This window comes from Amblyomma americanum, chromosome 8, assembly GCF_052857255.1.
Source record: "Amblyomma americanum isolate KBUSLIRL-KWMA chromosome 8, ASM5285725v1, whole genome shotgun sequence".
Classification (NCBI taxonomy): Eukaryota; Metazoa; Arthropoda; class Arachnida; order Ixodida; family Ixodidae; genus Amblyomma; species Amblyomma americanum.
In genome coordinates, this window is record NC_135504.1 from 35,959,763 (window position 1) to 35,979,226 (window position 19,464).

Sequence of the window (19,464 nt, forward strand, 5' to 3'; positions counted from 1 at the left end):
ATGTATACCAGGAAATCACACTATACTATCCGCCAGCGCACAGAACGCTTAATAAGAAAGAGTAGGTTATGAGGAGAAAATTACAGATGGGGTTTTTTCACAACCTAGTACTCTACAGCATGTGGATGTGGCATCCTGAAGTCTTCAGGTCAAAGTGCAAATTTTGCGGCAAGGCAGCAACTTTGGTCCATATGTATGGTCATGTCTGACTAAGTATGATAGCTCGCGCACTCTAGAATTCTGGAGGCTTTGCTCTGCAGCCCAGACCCCACTGTCCAACAGGACATAATCGGTCAAGCCCTTGCCGCCGTTGTGTCCCAAGGGATTCCGGCCGATGATGGCCAGGGGCAACGGGGGAGATGGACTTCTCTCCTGGGGTTCATTGACTGGTGTTTCAATAAAGTTGTTTCTCTCTCTGCACACGCATTGAGCTCTGCGCATCCAATGAAAACAGGCACCGGCATGGAGCGCTACTAGGGAGCACACATAGGTGTGGCTCGGCCGAAATTACCTTACGGCACGTTCACACATGAACATTCGGCATCAAGAGTGAGTGATATACACAGCCACCAAAATCACACGGCACTCGGTCTTGAGCAACCTGCGCTGCTGGTGCGAGTGCAGGGCCGTGCAAGACCATGACGGGTGAGGCGGCGAGCGCAACTCCCGCCTCAAGTTCCTACTGGCTAGGAGTGGCCAATCGTTTTGACTAGAAGAAATCTGTTCCGGACCGATGCAACTTTCTGGTGGGCTTTCCAATGCACTTCCATATTAACAGCGCAAAGAGGGCACAAAAGAAGAGGAAGACACAACAGTGCTGTTGTGTCTTCAAGTACGCAACCAACTCGCCCAAAATATTGTCCAGTGAAACCTCGTCGGTACGTTTTTTTAATTGTGGGGAAAAAACATATTATCCGGGAAAACATATGATCCAAACCACCTTATTTTGAGAAATGTAACTGCTGAATGAGATAAATTGACATTGATTATCTATTTCAAATTATAAAAATGTCGAATGACATTTCTCGGCACAACAGCTGAACAGATCCTATTTCAGAGCTCGCTAATTCCAGTCCTCGTTCGCGTTTTCTTTAGCGTGAAAGAAAATTCATAACGCACCTGGTCCGTCAATGGCAGTGACGAAAGTAACCGAAATCTCTTCCTTGTCATTTTCGGATGCTTCGCCCCTTTGCTCCCAAGTACCGTGCAAAAGTCACCGCGGCAGCTAATTGTCACAGTGTTTCTGCTTTTTAAGCTGCGTTTCCCAGACCCGGCCCATTCGCATATAAGCGCATCACTGTAGTTTGTAGAAGCTTCGCCTCCTTTCCCTTATGCACCGCGAAGAAACCTCAGCATTCCTCTTCATATCGCGTTTCTGCAGAAAGGGCCGTTGCAAATGCTAGCAAGCAGTCTTTTTTTTGGTACTTGGTTGTGGTACTTCGCCTCGTTGCACGGATGCACAGCAGAGAAGCACCACGGTGGGTGATTTCCCCGAAAAACGTGTCACGTGCATTCTCGTTCGGCCCACTTGTATGTTTACACATGAGTGGTTAGTCAACAAACGTATTATATGACCACAATTTGCTGAAATTTTTAACGTAGTAGCCGGGAAATACGTGTTTTCCGGGAAAAATATAGCGTCTCTCTGTGGGACATTTTTAATGTCTGCGATTCTGACTGTACAAACCGTGACATCGTATGAACAGGGAACGTATCAATGAGGTTTTACTGTATAGCGTGTTTTCATTGAAATCTCGGCCATGGCGCCGGATTTCGCTCGCTCTTGACAATGAATGCTCAAGTGTGGACTCGCCATTATACTCTGCAAAAAGGTTGGCCATCCCCATTTCGAATGATCATTTATGTACAAAAAGAAAAAACAACTTGCATGTGACAATACGTGACACTTTTCAAATTCAAACTTTAAATACAGCACAGATCATGTGAATGTGCGTTTGCATACGACAGCCAAGAAACCACATGTTTACTTTGAAAAGAATGTTTTCAAAGCACTGCTTCATGTCTTGGATGAGATATGTGGTGACCTGGTGTTTTCTTGCTCCGTGTCGTGGACCCACCAGTAACAACTGGCGCCTACCTTTGCCTTCAGCGGCGGACTTGGCCCATTCGGCGAGCGAGATGAGCTTTTCACTGGGCTCCAACTCCGCGCTCTGCAGCAGGTCAGCGAGTCCTGGTGCGTGGCGGCCCTGGATGCTGGTCAGGTAGGTGTACACCTTCGTCACCTTGAGTGCCGGCCCCGACTGCCGCAGCAGCTGGCCAAACTCGCGTGGCGACGCCGGGAAGTCAAAGACGACCAAGTTCTTCACCTCTTCTTTGCCTGCCAGGCCATCGAGAGAAGGAGGCAATGGGTAACGGCTTACAAATATGGCAGACGATCTACTCAAATGAAATTAAGACGCCCAAAGCATTGCTATGACAGGGGCCAAATATCGAGCCAATGGAGGCTTTTAAACACCCCCCCATGCCCCTCCTCTTAGTGGCCAAGGCGTTTGACCACCAAGTGCGAGGATATGGGTTCGATTCCTAGCCCTAACAGCTGCCTTTTGATGGAAGTGGAGTGTAAAAATGACCGCATGCTGCGTGATGTCAGCTAATCCAGAGCACGTCACTATGAAACCTGTTTTTGATTCTTTTCTTCACCCCAACCTCATGGCATGGATGGATGATGCTTCTAGACATTTCTGCCAAAGTGGATTTGACAAGTGGGGGCTCTCACTTGCACTTAAGTTTACAGCTTCACCAAAAGAAGCGCATATGGTTCAAAATCTGCAAGCACTTAATTCAACTCCCCTTTAATTCGGAAATCTGGATAATTCGAACTGCCGGCTCGGTCCCGGCCAACGACCATGTAAGTCCACGACATCCGACGCTCGCTGATTTGGACCTTACGGGTCTCGCATCAGTTTATTCAAACGGGCTCCTGAAGAGAGTCTGTGTCAAGGTAGGAACAGCGCGGCAAGAAATAGTCAAAACAATCCTGCTCAAACATGATTTCCATGCTGCAAAGTTGCTCGCGCACTCTGATGTACGCATGATGGCAGGCATGACGACGAGCAGGCAGTCTCAATTCGAGAACACTCTGACCGTTTAGTTTCAATTTTGCTTTTCTGAGCTTCACACCAGGCCACGGCGAAGGCGGCTCGACCAGCCAGCATAGTATTATTAGTGGTTTTTGAGGAAAAGAAAGGGCGCAGTAACTGTCTCACTTCTCGGTGGACACCTCAACCATGCCGTAAGGGAAGGGAAGGTGGAAGTGAAAGGAGAGAGAAAGTGGTGCCTGGGCTCCTCCAGAATAAATTCAACCACATGGAGATCTTTTAACGTGCACTCACATCGCACAGCACATGAACATAATTTTGCGTTTCGCCTCCATCGAAACATGGCCACCATGACCAGGTACAAACCCGGCTACTCTGACTCAGTAGCAGAGCACGCTAACCACTGATCCAAGTATTATTTTAGGGCTGCACTGAAAGACAAACAAGCAAGCAAACTAAATATAAAAAAGCTGCTGACAGCCATTAAACATGACACAAAAGAATAATCACATTTAAATACTCTGGGTAACTACTCACGAAGTACTTTCAGGAAACGAGAACGTTTCTTCAACACTGCCAAAAATAAAAAGAAACCACCTTAATACCTAAATGAGAGGCAGCGATGAATAGAAAAATCACACACACAAAATAAGGAAGTTATGCATTATAAGCTCCAAATTTATAAATAAAAAAAAATTACCAATGGGCATACATGACCAATTTATAAGGAACGGTACTCAGTGCCAATTTTGAAGCACTGAGCCAAATTCCATTTCAAATTTCAAGCAAGGTCCATTGCCAAGAAGTGCATGATATGTATACTTCTAATGACAGTCTGCTGCTTCCTGAAGAGACTGTTTACTGTGACAATGGCACTGTTTTCACACGCACTGCACCTACAGTAATCTCTACTACACAAGCAATCATTACCAGCGGGGCCATTAGAGGTTTGCTCGACTGCCACCCCTTGCCTGCGGCAGCTGTTACGAAATGCGCTGCCCAAGGAGACGCTTGACAGCAGAGCCGCCGCACGCTCGGAGCAGCGAACTGGACAGCAGTGCCACCCAAAGAACGAGTACATATGTGGAAAACTAAAAACAGCTCTCTAGAGCTACCATAAAAGATCGTTAATTTGAACTTCAAGGGGCCGGGAAGAATGTTCAACTCATCAAACGACGCCAGAATAACTGTTAAGGAGTGCTTGCGTCAAGGTAAATTTATTTGGTGAAAGAGTGGACAATGGTTGCCTGACTTTGACATGACAACAGTGCGGTGTCTGTTCTTCATGTTATTGCTTGCATACTTTGTTGGGAACATGGAAGCAGAACTGCTCCAAAATCATAAGTGCCTGCCGCATCCTTCACAGTGCGACCCAGTGGTGCTCCATTGATACCGCGTCGCACAGCTTAAATGGGGCGCTATCTTGAATGAATCAGCGTCCGAAGCAGTGCTTAGCTGGGTTAGGCTCACTGGTGCATGTTGCCTTGCCGAGCTGCCACTGCTGCGGACAGGTGTGAACGGGTGTTAAGCTCAGCAAAGCGAAAGCGAAAATAAGCGATCGGACTTTCGGAGACAGGGCTGTTCATTCGTCGTCATGCCTGCCGTCGCGCGCATGTTAGAGCTGCACGAGCAACTCTGCAGCGTGGAGCTCAGGTTTTAAGTAGGGCTATTTCGATGATTACATGCTGCAACAGTACCTGGTGTGAAACCCGCAGCATCACTTGAATTAGCGAGTGTCTGACGCCATAGATTTACATGAGGCATTGGCCAGGAACGAGCCAGCAGCTTGAGTTAACGATCTTTTGCTGTATACATGTATGCTTGTCACACTCAAATTCTTTACCTCAGTATATTGTGAAATGAAAATACCCCAACTGTTGTCACTGAATCTGAGCTACACAGTGATAACTGTCCCACGATTTCTTTTTCCCCCTTTTTTTTGCACAGCTTATGTCCTTTTCATGGTCTTCGTGCAAATGTGGTATTGATCCTCGTGCACGACTACAATGAAGACCGTGCAGCATACCCTGTCATGTGAGTTCCTGCTGCTTGCTGTAACAGAATTTTGTGTCCGCAGACGTTGGCTCCGAGACCTGGTGCCAAAGTCCTAATCTGAATTGTGGCGGTCGTGTTGTCTTTGTTCGTGCCGCACAAGAGTTTGTTATAAGTGGGGTGTTATAAGTGGTCTTGACTGTGCTATTAGTGTGCACCTAGCGGCGAAACATGCAAATAAGCACGCAAGTGACAAACTAGCCAGCATAACTCACCAACATCCTTCAGTGTTGCTGCTGTTGTAACGAGAACCTTGACCTTGCCCGACTTGAAGTCTAGAAAATTAAAAAATATATATATATATATATATACAACGTGTCAGTGGACACTGTGGCTCATCATAGCTCAAAAATAAATTTGATTCACACTTGGTTACAAGTGCATAACCACTTGCATTTGTTCTGTACATCTGCTTGGTCGAGTCCCTTTTTAATACGAAGGATCTTAATATCAAACTTGCGCTTTATTCAAACTGACACTACTTTTGTACGATCAACATTAAGTGTGTTAAAAAGGCTCCTGTTAGGTTCCCTTCAAGCTCAGATTATCGACAGTATTGCTTGACACTGTGAGAAGAAAAAAAAAAAGTGGTCACCTACCACTTCTACCTCATTATATGCATGGTGGCCAGGCAAGCACACTTCCGGTTTCCTCCCACCTAATTATTAATCAGACCTGCTTGTATTTACTCCTGCCCGTTCTACCATTCCTTCTGCTATACTAGTATCGCAAATCTGAAATATTTGGCAGCACATTCAAGGCAAATTTTTAAATCTTTCCCCCAAAATATTCGCATTTCTTTCAGGAGAAAAAATTGGTGGTGGTTAACATCTGGTTAAACCTGGAGTGATGCAATAGCTACATCTGGCTAAGTGGAACTTGGTCACGTGACCAACCACGTGACAGCGTGACGGCGCCGCCGCCATGCTGAAGGCTTGAAATGCTACCGTAATGTAGCTATCGCTACAAAATCTGGAATTTGTAACTCATCTTGATTACCAAGCGAGAAAAAAAGAGAACGGTAGGGTTTTAATGTAGTTAAACTGAGCGGGACGCGTGAAAGCACTTGAGGCAACACCGTCCCAAAGGCATGCAAGATCTTATCGTAGGCCTCCGCAACTGGCGCTCCGTCAAAGGTTGGGGCATCACACATGACGGGTTATTTCAGCTTTGCTAGTGATATATGCACTAAAAATTATAGATGATCAAGATTGATGTGACAGAGCAGCCACTGACACTGACGGGTTCATACCGTGAGGGTGGGTGGCGCGATACACTCTGTCCGTCACCATGTGACGCGCCATACCCATGCTCCAGTCTCCCGACCTGATCCAGCAAATACAGTGGGACTAACATGGGAGGTTCTAAAGCTCGCGCACAACAAAAAAAAAAAAAGATCTCCGGTGCAAAGCAGAGGCTGACCTTTCATGGCAGCATCCCGATCCGAAGCTTTTGACCTTCCACGTCCAGCAATCAGCACATCGGCTGGGAACCTGCGTTACCGGAGGAACGGAGTCGAAAAATTGCTCAAACATGAGGGGAAAAAAAAAAAACGAATGCCCTCAAATTATGTGCCCTTTCCCAGGGCAGAGAGGCAACAGAGAGAGCTGCAGCCCTCTGCCAAATCAGGCACGTTTTGTCGCAAGGAGAAAAAAAAATGGTACATAGACCGGATCCTCACTCCTTGTGGTCGACCGACTTCTTCATGGTCTTTGCTTTCCGCTTCGTCTTCACCAGAATGAGAGTCTGCGCAGAAGGGAGATGGAAAGGTGGAGTAGACACAAGCGGGCACAACTTTGTGGCATGAATCGGATCACAGGCCGACGCTGAAGATTTTATGCCTGGTAGGCAGCGCAGCAGAGCACAGAAGAGGCCTCAAAACTAAACATAAAGGTCTGGCTGGACTGAGGAGGCATACGGAAACTGGTGCCCAGGCAAACAGTACACTACACTGTGAACGCTCCCCACTTCTTGAACAAGACCTGCGTCCCAAAACTGTGGCTCTAGCCCCGAAAGCAACAGCACTTTGGGATCAGAAAAGAAAATAGGGCCTAATGTGAAAAGAATATGAGGGCAATAACTCTGCCAGCAAAACTTTGAACAAAATGATGGCAAAGAAAAAAAGGAATAATATCCCGAGTTACGGCAGCAAAACAATGTAATACTATCAGTGTGTATGGCGACACGTGCCTGTCTATACCCAGTATCATGTTCCAAAATCATTGCAAACAGAATAGTGAGAAGGTACTCCACTGACTTTGTCTTCACTTTTTTCTATGACTTCATCAGTACTTCATCCCCTCTTTAGCACTCCAACTCCTTTTCGTTTTTTGTAATGTGTGACAGACACAAAGAGAAAGTTTACATACAGTGGAGCACGTGAAAAAGAAGAATCATCGACGCGGCGTAAAGCGTCAGTTTACAAGCGACATTGTGTCAATCGTCGCAAAGGATGCTGCAAGAAAAAGAGCAAGGAAAAAAAAAACATGCAACTTAGCAGGTTTCCAACCCTTCTTCTTCCTGCACTTCTACAGTCCGCACACAGAAAGCTCACACTAGTGGCGGGTCAAAAATGAGCAATTGTACAGTCGCAGGCCGGGAGTCCAGAGTGGTTGGCAGCCTCGGGGAGACTAACCTTTCCAGCGTCCTCTCTCCTCAGTGTCTCTTCGAGTAAGCTCTGCAGGCTACACAGTGGGAGAAATGCAAGAAGCTGCCATCAATGAAATCCAGTCACCTTTTTGTCTCTGAAACTGCAGTCATTTCTCTTCCCCGCACACAACAAGGCCTGCTTGCACTTTTGGGTCCGCCACCACACGGCAACAATTCACATGCTGCATTATTTGTTCACCGTTGGATGGCCTTACCAGCGGCCTAATTTCACAGCACCACTAGGAGAACTTAACGAAGGGTCTTATTGGTCTATTGGTCAGGCCTTCCTTGAGCATCTCCTATGATGATTCTTTTTATGGGGCCCCATTTAGGCCCCATCTGAAACCTTTGATACTCTTGAAGTGAACTGCTGTTGAAAACACCCGTGAAGCACAGTATGCACGGGTGCATACCCTGTGCATACACCATGCCACCTTCAAAGGACAACTATGGGAGTCTTTTGAAGTCGACGCATTTCCAATGAAAAATTACACTGGATTCTCCTGTCTCGATTCTTCTAAACCAAAGCTGGCATTCTTACAGCGCTTCATTTCCGCACAGTTCAATGCTGCTTCAGTTTAGGTGATTTATATCAGCACTGTCTCTCAGATGTACAAGGCTTGTATGCAAACATTTTCAGCCCTACTGTGAATGGAATCATCGTGAATCGTAATTATTTCAGCCATTCAATGCATGTACAAGACCTGCTTTAATAATGTCCACAACGTCATTGCTGAATCCCACAAAGAGCCTCCTCTGACCACGCAGCCAATTTTCAATTTCGGTTTGCCGCTTTAATCATTTTGCAATTATTTTACTGGGTGCTTTGAAAAACTAAAAAAAGCCAAGAAATCTTCAGAATTGCTCTTTAAGGACAAGAGCTCTGCATCTCGCTTGCGGGTTCAACAAATGCCTCATTCTAAGCCTCATTTGAAGGCCTTGCTTCAGTATGCCCAAAGAATATATACCAGGTCTAAGGATCAAAGAGCCTTGGTGTTGGCACGTCGTTTTGCTATGCCAATACAATACACTAAGCCTGCAGGCGACCAAGCCATGTGATAACAACTGATGACCAACAGTGGCCGATTTACTCTTTGAACTAAAACATCGTTCCTTAGTCAATCGTTTTAGCCTTGGCAAACCCCAACAGTTTTCAAAAGATGGTGAGAAACCCCATATCTCTTCACTCTCATCCCTTCCTCTCTAACACGCATAGAAAGAAGAGCATGCCCCTTCAAAAACGCCCAAATTCAAATAATAATGACTGGCTGCAGAGCAAAACAATCTGCTATAACAAAATGAAGTAACCAAAGTTAATGTGGGAGTTGAGAGCATGCACAGATTTAGGTGTTCGGGGAACCCAAAAAGCACTCACAAAGAACTCGACCGTTCAACAGAGCCAGTTTGAGAACCCACACAGTGAGATTCAAATTTCCAGCCAAGTTTCGCAAAAAAAAAAAAAAAGGATGGTCGCTCTCTAAATACAGTAAAACCTTGTTGGTACATCCCCGGTTTATAAGCTCCAAACCACGGGCATTAAAAATGTCCCATAAAGTTACACTATTTCCCGCCACTTAATAAATGCCCGGATAACACGATTTCCTGGCTACTACATTTAAAATTTCAAAAAGGTCTAGTAGTTGCATAACATGTGAAATGACCAACCGCACATGTGCAAACACACGAGTGGGCCAAATATGGGAGCACGCAATATGATAGAACGCAGCAGCAGCCACCTGCCAAAGTGGCTTCTCTGCAGTGCTTTGGTGCGAGAGGGCGAGGGAAAAAAAGGCCGACGACAAACACACTAGGCACAGCATAACCCCGCTGTAGTAAACTAAGTTATAGTAATAACTTGGACATAGTAAAGTGAAGCTGCAGTCCCGTCTTCCCTTCCACAGGCGACTGTACGTTTTTTTTCGGTTACAGTAAAGATCTTTTTCCAAGAAACGGCTATAGTAAAGAGCGTCTGGCCGTGGCGGTGTACTTCTCGCGGAATGATGGCATCGCGAGGCAGACCGACACCGAATGCGCTCGTTGAGGTGGCTTCACCACCAAGCTAGAGAGACGAGAGGAGAAGCAAACTTTTCAAAAAGCCTGAGGCCGTGAGGCAAAGAGCTCGCACGGAAAAAGTAAAGCTAGCTAAGAAAGCAAGAACACTACGACGGTCAGCCGCCGCAGTGGCTTCCCCGCATTGCTTACGTACAAGAGGGTGAAGAAACCGAAAAATGGCAACAATTTTTGCTACTTTTGCCATTGCCATTTGAGGGACCGGGTTTGTTGCGAAGTTCATTCCACACTTAAGACGACGCAAATGCGGACACAATTCTGTGAGCACTAGATAAGGAGCTGTTCAGGCCTTGTGCCAGAAACGCTAATCGACATTTTTGTGAAGTGAAATTATTAATAAATGCTTTCACACGTCATTCAACGGTTCCATTTCTGAAATTTAGCTGATTTGGATACGCTTTCCTGGATATTATGTTTTGCCCCGCATTTAAAAAAAAAAAAAACATCAACGAGGTTTTACTGTATTTTAATAACAAAAAAAAAAGCAGAACGCTCAAATTTCAAGCCTTGGCAGATGGAACAAGCTTTTTTATCTCAACGGCCAAGTTTGAGCTGTATGAATAAGAACCGGATGGCTACAACAAGGCAAGCTTTTCACAATGCTAGAGTGTGTCAAAGCAGCCTCTTGACAAAAGGTAAACATATGTCAAACAGTGAAAATTTGCATTTTCTTTTTTTCTAGCAATTAAAATACCAGCTTTCATAACAAAGTAACCTGGTCTGTGAGACTTTGTTCCAGTGGCGTTTGGTGGACAGCCAGCAAAACTCTTGGTCAGTGAATGCTATAAGCAACCACAAATAACTTCTAGCTCACTAGTATTTCACCACCAATATTATGCCATAGCCCCCCCTTCTAGTGTAATCCTCCCAGTTAATCAAAGACATCACTGACATCACTTAAGACAGTGATGTCTTTCACATTTCTTCTCTAAGAGAAGTGTGGTATGGTATAATATTGCATGTAAGCTTTAATGCCCCAAAGATGCACATGGCTCCAGAGATGTATCACTCTCGTGTTTTGACATTTTGTTCTATCACAACATGGGATACTTTCCTTGTTGCATTCTGTGATGAGTTTTGTATCACAAAGGTACCCCTCCTGTGTTGTGACATACCAGAATCTCCGACACGATGAGTAGCTTGGAGAGAATACTAGTGGAAAAACAAAAGCGCAATGCTGGGAACAAATCAGGGACTCACTCGGCCTTCTTGGCAGCCTCGTCGTCGAAGACACGAACATCCACCGTGAGCCCGCTCGGCAGCGGTGACGTCTCGACGTCGCCTATCTGCACGATGACAGGGTTCTTGGCCAGAGCGAGGACAGCACTCCGGGCATCTGGAAGCCAGCTTCTGCTGAAGGCCAGCACCTGCCGCTCCGGCTGCTCACGCGAGGGAGGCACGAAGAGCAATGAGCGAGAATTGGTACCGCGTGTCAGACACAACAAGCAATGAGGAGCCTGTCTACCTCATCGCAGGTACAGCAAGAAATGCGCTGCAGAGGGCAGTTTAGCACGATCCAATCTAAAGTCTACAGAAACAAACAGCTGTGTTGTATGCGCTACACCTATCATTGCATATTAATGCGAAACCATTATACTAATCCCATTAAGAGATAAGCCAGCATCATGCATTAGTGTGTGTACTCGCAGATGGTACAGAAAATCCGGGTGATGTCATCAAGCGGCTGTATGACGCACACCAGCAAGCCGAGCACCGACACTTCAGACAATCGTATACATGCCGTTGTCTATATATACTTGCCACTGGCCGACCTCAACGTGGTGCCAGTTTTCCTGACAACGTACCAAAATAGACCTCTCCCTGATGTAAACAGTGCGACGTCGAAAAGGTGTGGCCCGACGGGCAAAATCATCCACTTTCGATTCTGAACCGTTTTTGCTGGTGCTGAGCGCTCCCCCGCTGCCTTTGTTCCCCGATTCGAGACGCCTCTCAGCCTTTCTTCTCCCAGTGAGAGAGAGCCTCCTGGGTACAGTGCATGCTTTGCCCATCGGACCAGAAACACGTGCGCTGATGACGTAATCTGGGAGAAGTCTATTGTGACTCAACCGTGTGTTGTAATGTGTTTCGGGGAGTGCCATACGATTTATAGTTGCATATAGCTTACGTGTGCTAGTCAAGTTGGAGGCTAGCTTGCGAGAGAATTCGAGGAATAGACGACCTATGCACCTTCAATTGTATGCCTTCCCAGACTCTTTGCCTCTTCTCTTACGGCCGAGATGTGAGACAGTTACTGCGCCATTTCCTTCCCTCAGAAACAAATTTTCATATCAAAATTCGTGATGCAACCATTCATCGTACAGCGTTGCGGGTGGTGTCATATGCCCTTGTGTGCGTGGTGTGTGTCTGGGTGGGCGTCAATGCACCCAGGGACAGCAATGCTTTCGCATTCCCATACACAAGCAGTCTTAAGCGTGTGCCAAATTTTTCCATCACAGCTCTTGCAATTGCGCTCCTCCACATCATAGAATGGGTGCCAACCAACGGAAATGGGTAAACACATTCAAGTGGGTGCTCAATTCAAATGGCTGCATATTTTAGGTATTTCAGCTTCAATCCCGGAGCTGACTTGGACAAGCCAGGCTCATCATAAGCAAACTGCTTCTGGCTCATGACAAGTCCAGCTTGTGTGCTTTCTGGCACTCTGGATCTGGTTTAAGGGGGGATACTGGTATTATCGCAAAAAAATTCTGAAAAAATCATTTTTCGAAAATGTTTTTCACACTATCGTATAAACGCATGTAAGGGCTGTGCTTTTTTTCCCAGATTTGAGGCACAATTTCGGAGGAGGGGGAAGGGTGCGGCGGCTAATACACGCGATGTGCATTTTAAAGTAAAAACACACCAACACACCAATCAGGGAATGAGCGGCATTTATTCTACGTTCACTCGTCACTCGCAGAGTATTCCGACTCCAAGCAGCGGCCGTGCTCTGCTGCACACTCATCCCACAAGAAGTTGCACAACAAGTACGCTGTCAACACGTGGCCGTTGTTCCGCGCTTCCATCACTTAGCAGAGCAGCTCTTCTTTCCAGCTCGGGAAACTTGCACGGCTCGCCTCGGAAAGCGCGCTTTTTACAGCTTGTGTTCCTCAATGCATCCTTTTGGTTGCACCATCGTTGGACGCACTTCCCGGCCACGTCGAATTTCCTGCCTGCCGCATGCTTGCAGTGTTCGATAGCAAACTCCCATCCGTGTAGCTATTAAGGTACTTGCCTTATAGTGCTAAAACTGCTAAAACTACAACGCTCCGCGGCAGCACGCGAAAGCCACAACTACGGTGAACTAACACGCTATGACAACTCCCATGCCTTTCACAGCCAAAAAAAAAAGATGGAGCTGGTGATACTGATGCCGACATGGATAGCGGGAGCTCGTGGCAGAAAAAAAAAAAAAAAAAGGTTGACGATGATGATGATGATGAGCAGCGGCCTCGGGCGCCATCCATAGGCGGCACCTGGAAGCTCCTGTGCACATACGTCACCTCCGCAATCAGCCACAGTGCGTGTATTTCGAAGGCCATTCCCGCATGGGTTTCGGAAAGTTTGGGTGCGGCCCTTATACAGATATTTTTTGTATATTTCCTCTGGGAAAACAGGGTGCGGCCAATACACTGGCTTATAGGGTAAATATACGCCAGACTAAATCTCTCTGCAAAATATTCATGCTCAAAGCAACCTCAAAGTACAAAAAAAAATAATGCTTTGAGAGTCGTGCAGCTGAATAACAAAGCACGCGCTTCGAAACGACATTCTACTTGAATCGAGAGGTGGGGAAAAAAAAAAAGGCCCCATTTTCAAATGAATTTATTTCTGCAAAAAAATGTGTGTTTTGCTGCTGAACAAACATCAATGTTGACGGAAAGAGTCACAGAGTCAGTTTTTAGAGAGTGCAAATAGTATAATTATTTTCGAAAATGGAACCAAAACGGCAATTTAGCACCTGTGCTGCCATCTGTTGGCAAACCAAAAAAATACTTTGGATCAGCCCCACTATAAACCAGACAGAGTGCCAGAAAATAGACGCTGAGCTGGACTCGAGCAAGCCCAACTGGCTTTCACTGGGAGGATGTAGAAAACCCCCCCAAAAACCATGGTGTGCATTGTGGGCAGCACTTTGTTCTGAACAACAGTTCAGCTAAGTTTTAAAGGTGGGAAAATGTTAAGGAAAGAGAGAAAAACCTCAGGCTGCTTGCTATACCACAACAGATGTACCGCCTTTGCCAAAAGTAACCAAGCAACAGGGTTAGTTTCTTAGCTGCGCAGTGGAGTACTTATGACCCTCCTTGAGCTATAAATCTATGTAAGTTAAGGAGAACCCTTGTCCTCAACCATCGAGACATATTGGTCTTGAGGGGTGCTGAGAAGCTAACCCCATTGCCTGGTTACCATTGGAAAAGACGGTACACTTCACTCTACCATGCTTAAGCAACGTCCAGTAGCAGTGAAAGAAGTCAAAAGTCAAACATATCCTGCCTCAAAGCTCAAAGTGAAGGGCAAAAAAAAATGAAAAGCAACGAACTCATCTGTTTAGTGTCTTTTCCATCCACTACCCTCCATTGTGAGCATGAGCAATCATGAATCAACTTCTCTCCACAGTAGAGGACAGTGTAAAAGCGGCACGGCACTTACGTGGACGTCCTTGAGGATCTTGTCAATCGCTGCGGCGTGGTTGCTGTCAAAGAGCTCGTCAACTCCATAGAGGATGGCGACGGAAATAGTTCCAAAGTCAAAGTGTCCCGAAGCGTGCACTTTCTGCATCGTGGTCACGGTGGAGATGGCCACGTGGAATTCTGCACACAGCAACCATCAAGGTTGCTCTCAACAGTGACAATATACCACTCTGCAGTAAGGGAAAAAAATAGGAAGATGTCGACTTCCCGCCTACCATAATCTCTTCAGCCATGATGAGCATATATGTGGACACTGCATGCTTTGTGTTAGTTTCGGTTATCGCCGGGATATAATGCGCCACAAATGCTTTGTTAGACAAGTCACGCAGAACCACTTCAAGTACGGCATACGAAATGAATGCAAACTGCCATTGAAAATAAATAAATAAAAATCAAATGACTAAAAATATGAAATGAAAATTGCTTTTTTTTCTGAAAGGAAATGTGCAGTTTTTGTCTCCCATCTTGGTGGACACCTCAACGATACCTTAAGGGAAGGGAGGCAGGTGGGAGTGAAAGAAGAAAGAGGTGCCGTAGTGGAGGGCTCCAGAATAATTTCAACCCCCCCCCCCCCCCCCCCCCCCCCCCGGAGATCTGCACAGACATCGCATAGCAAAAGCAAAGGCACCCGTGTACTGTACGATGTCAGTGCACAATCCCCAGGAATCGGTGATGTTTGATGTTGCAAGTGAAAATTCCCTTCATTAGTAAAAAAAAACAAAAAAACTCTGGTCTCTTTTCCCCAGAGCAGTTTGGGAAAAGCTAAAAAATTTTGGACCTAAAAATTCTCTCAAAATCCTTGAACATTCCCCTCAAACAGAGAACATTCCCCAAATGGCATATCACTGCCAGGAATCCATACTAGAGTGATTTTCCACAAACTCTCAGTAGCTCAGATTTTGACCACGAACCAAACCCAAGACAGGGGATGAAGCAGCTAAATAGGACTTGCCCGCCTGAAAGTCTTCACGGTCGTTGGAGGTCTCCTCTGAGATCTCCAGGCACTCTAGCTCCAATGATCGACCGGTGTCTCGGAAGTACTTGTAGATGTCACGCACTTGACGGCAGCTGGACGCGAGCAGCAGTGCCTGAAAGAACAAGTTTGCGGCAAGTGATCACAAGAAATGCTTCGGCCCATAAGCCTGGTCTAAGCAAATGGCTTGTGAGAAAAGAAACTGCACTTACCACAGGGCCTTTCGAATCATTCTTCTTGTTTCGCTGGCAATGCATAATAACGGAAGGCAGAAACTGGGAAGAGGAAAAGTAGAGAAAGATGCAGCTATCAATATTTAGCGATCAAATGCTTACCATTAAAACAACTGAGAGCAAACAGCCTGGAACATCTCGCATCACTGCCAGTTTGGTGAAACCCGTCACGAATCTCCTTTACCACAATTTGCTGCTTTGCACATATTTGATTCTACAGTTAAATCAGGATATAACGAAGCCGAAAAAAGTCCGGGGTTTTTCGTCACATCCAGGTTTTCATTACATGAAGTTTCTGCAAACCCTCCGCGGTGGCTCAGTGGTTAGGGCGCTCGGCTTCTGATCCGGAGTTCCCGGGTTCGAACCCAACAGTGGCGGCCGCGTTTCGATGGAGGCGAACACTAAGGCGCCAGTGTGCTGTGCGATGTCAGCGAAGGTTAAAGATCCCCAGGTCGCTGAAATTATTCGGGAGCCCTCCACTACCGCACTTCTTTCTTCGTTTCTTTTTTCACCCCCTCCTTTATCCCTTACCTTACGGAACCGCCGATATGTGAAACAGGTACTGCGCCATTTCCTTTCACCAAAAACCAATTTTCATTTTTTTTTTTGCAAGAAGACCCGAAAGAACAGTACAAAACGGAAACCAAATTAAGAAATAAATGTAGGTGAAATCCCCTTGAAAATGTTTGCAGGAGACCCCATTACTCGAAGTCATAAACACGGAGAAACGTTCTGCAATCACGCTGTCAACACCTCCGCCGCGGCTCACACAATGCTATGAGTGGGGTGGGGACAGTGGGAGAGGCGGGGTCACCAGCCGAGCTAGAGGAGAGCGTGCACGGTCGCGCCGCTGCTGTATAGACCAGCCGCGGAGCCACATGCTTCTACATGCTTCTTCCCGCATGTTCCCTCTCTCGGTGTGCCCGCCGCTGTTGCCCCAGGAAACGGACTCTTCGTCTTGTGCCTCTGGCGCTCTCCGCTGTCTTCACTTCATAGTCCCGATGCGCAAGAGCTATCGGCGCCGGAATCATGCGAGCAACGTGCTGTACGGCGGCGATGGGTGCACACTGCTCGTGCAGTTTTGTTTTTGCTATGCCCTATCATTTTTTGCTGCTTTTGAGCATGAACTGTTGTAGTGCCACATGGTGTGGCGTTCCAAAAGCGAAAGCAACAGAGATGCACCAGCGGCACTGGAGCATGATGCGTTGACTCAACTGCGGTCACTCGTTGCGATCGTTGGTGCTCCTCTCATGTCAATTCACACTTTATTGTCGTGAAACTTATCTCCCAAATTTCGTAACTCAGCACAAGCTAACAGATGGTCGGCTTAGCGACTTTGTTATATCAAGGTCAACCGCATCTGCGCGTTCGTTACATGGAGGCCTCAAATACACACGCTTTAATAAGGGCAGCATTAGAGAATTAGAAAACTTCGTTGCATCAAGTAATTCGCTACATGGAGGTTCGTTACATCCAGGTTCAACTGTATAACTGTATTAGCTTCGACTGCGAAGAAAACGTGGACAACTGCGATATGAGAGAGCAATGGTCATTAATTTTCCATCATCGTCATCATGGTGTAGGCGGAAGAGATGGAACGATATGTTACCAACAAGATGCGCACCACTACTACTATGTCAACCATTCCAATGATTAAAAAAAAAGGGAGGGGGGGGGGCTGTAACTGTAATAAAAATTCTGAATTCTACATAAAATGCAGTCAGTGCCTCAAGTAATGGCATGCACTAAATGTAATAGCAACTACCTTATCTATCGCAGGCTTAGGCCTTATCTCTGAACATAGATGAGTTTCTGTTTATCGTTCGTTCACGACAGGCGTACCCACAGTCGCTCCAGGTGCACGCACTCTTCATAGCAGTCTCGTCAAAAACCGAGCAGGCTTTCCACACAACCTTTTAGTCACCAGCAATATCTGAGGGCCACAATTTCCAAGAGTTTGATTTGATCAGCGAAGTCCATGTGAGGACCTGCGGTCCACTTTCAAAATCACGCCGAAAAATAAGAAACAGCAACAACAAAAAAGACTGTAGATGCACAGTTATGAAGAACTACTAAAGCAAACTCACAGAAATGACCTTCTCGGACATGGACGAATCCCCGAGTCCAATGAAATCCCGTCCGCCAAGGATTGCTGGCAGCCCGTAAGATGCCAGTGGTGATAACGAGCTTCCAAATATGTCTTTGAGCTTGCTCACGAACTCATCTAGTTGTATATAAAAAAAAAAGTATGCAGTGAATTTTAGGATGTGTGAACATAACTATTTGGAACCAGCTGCTCGGGTGCCGTGCTTTTCTATGAATCGTCCTGAGGCTAGTTAGATGCAACTCAGCTATGTCCTGGTAACACGACTGTCTAGCCCGTCTTCTTTGCAGGTCTGTGATAATGCCATCATAATTTTCTTTCTCTTTCTTAGTCTCCTTTTCCGTCAACACTCCCGTAGGGATTTTTTCTTTGCTAGCTCCTTGCCAAGCTTGTCTGAATTTGATGACAGAAGTGCGAATGTTCTGATTCTAGAAACTAAGCTAGTACTAATACCTTTAGAACAGAAAAGGTAGCATTTGGAATTTACAACTGCAATTTTTAGCTGAAATTTACATTTACCCGCAACACTCAAAGGCTGTTTCAGGACATCCTTCATTACTTTTAATAGTTCTCACTTAACACTGGCTACCAGGCTGCACATATAGGTCACTTGCTTTTTCACAACATGGTGCAGATATGTTTAGCCACACACAGAGTTCTAGTTCACGTAGAGGTGAAAATTAACCCAAGCAGCACTCTCATAGCCGGACAGATATAATGCACCAGGAAAGTGTGGCATCAAATCCTCACGTTGACTGCGCACTTCAAGCACTGCAAGTTTCCGTCGAAAAGCACTTCACCCTTGTCAAATAAGCAGAAAAATGCGAGAGAGAAAATGACAGAAGAGAGCTGATGGGCCTAGTTGGTTTTTAGTCATTATATTCATCTCATTTAGCACAAAACACAAAAGTGCTTCGTTGTATGTGTTATACCCCTGTCACACGGACACAGTAAAGGTACTTTGAACTAATGCTCCATTACTCTAAGGACGAACGCGCGCTGCCACACGGACACGCCAAAGGACACCTAGCTCAAAGGAGCTTCGAAACAAGGCAGCTCGAGTTCGTCCTTTGAGGCTTCAAGGGAGTACTCTCTCTCCCAGCGAGTTAACAGCATAAATAAACTGAGAAAAGAAACGTTCAATTTTCGTTTTATAAATTCACTTCATAAGATTAGTGGTGTTTTAAAATATAAGACCATTTGTTTTGTGGCAGTCTCACCACGCCATACTCTCGTTCCAGATTGAGCGAGTTGGGCTCAGTGTGGCCAGCACTGAGATGTTATGCTCTGTACTTGAAAAATCATGTCATTATTGCAGTCAAAATTACGTTGCTTTAACATAATACGGTTATAAAACTAATTTACTAAAAAAATGTGACATTTCTGTATTTACATGTGCAGTGAGGTTTGCAATTTTGATAACGCTTTTCGCCGATGAGGGCGCTAACAACTTCTTGCGAAGGTCGTTCCACGACCGTGTAGCACGGACAAACTCCCTTGAAGTAGTGCTCCTTTGGGAGCGTAAAGGAGCATTAGTTCAAAGTGCCTTTAGAGTGCCCGTGTGACAGGGGTATTACTTTCTTTTGTCTGGGGTGTGTTTTGTGGTAAATGAGATGATAAAGTGACACCTTAA

The 19,464-nt window shown here is 45.9% G+C and overlaps 1 protein-coding gene across 2 annotated transcripts in view; it reads right to left on the bottom strand.

Moving 5' to 3' along the window:
* The window catches only part of LOC144101343 (uncharacterized), a 32,513-nt gene that overhangs the window by 4,359 nt on the left and 8,690 nt on the right, over positions 1 to 19,464 (bottom strand). For both annotated transcript variants that reach the window (XM_077634450.1, XM_077634451.1), the window contains exons 4-13: positions 17,815 to 17,951; positions 15,707 to 15,769; positions 15,474 to 15,609; positions 14,481 to 14,641; positions 11,031 to 11,209; positions 7,747 to 7,795; positions 6,793 to 6,857; positions 6,534 to 6,604; positions 5,327 to 5,386; positions 2,099 to 2,338 (exon numbers count right to left, since the gene is read on the bottom strand). In XM_077634450.1, the coding sequence (XP_077490576.1) occupies positions 2,099 to 2,338; positions 5,327 to 5,386; positions 6,534 to 6,604; positions 6,793 to 6,857; positions 7,747 to 7,795; positions 11,031 to 11,209; positions 14,481 to 14,641; positions 15,474 to 15,609; positions 15,707 to 15,769; positions 17,815 to 17,951 (1,161 nt within the window). The remainder of the gene's footprint in view (positions 1 to 2,098; positions 2,339 to 5,326; positions 5,387 to 6,533; positions 6,605 to 6,792; positions 6,858 to 7,746; positions 7,796 to 11,030; positions 11,210 to 14,480; positions 14,642 to 15,473; positions 15,610 to 15,706; positions 15,770 to 17,814; positions 17,952 to 19,464) is intronic.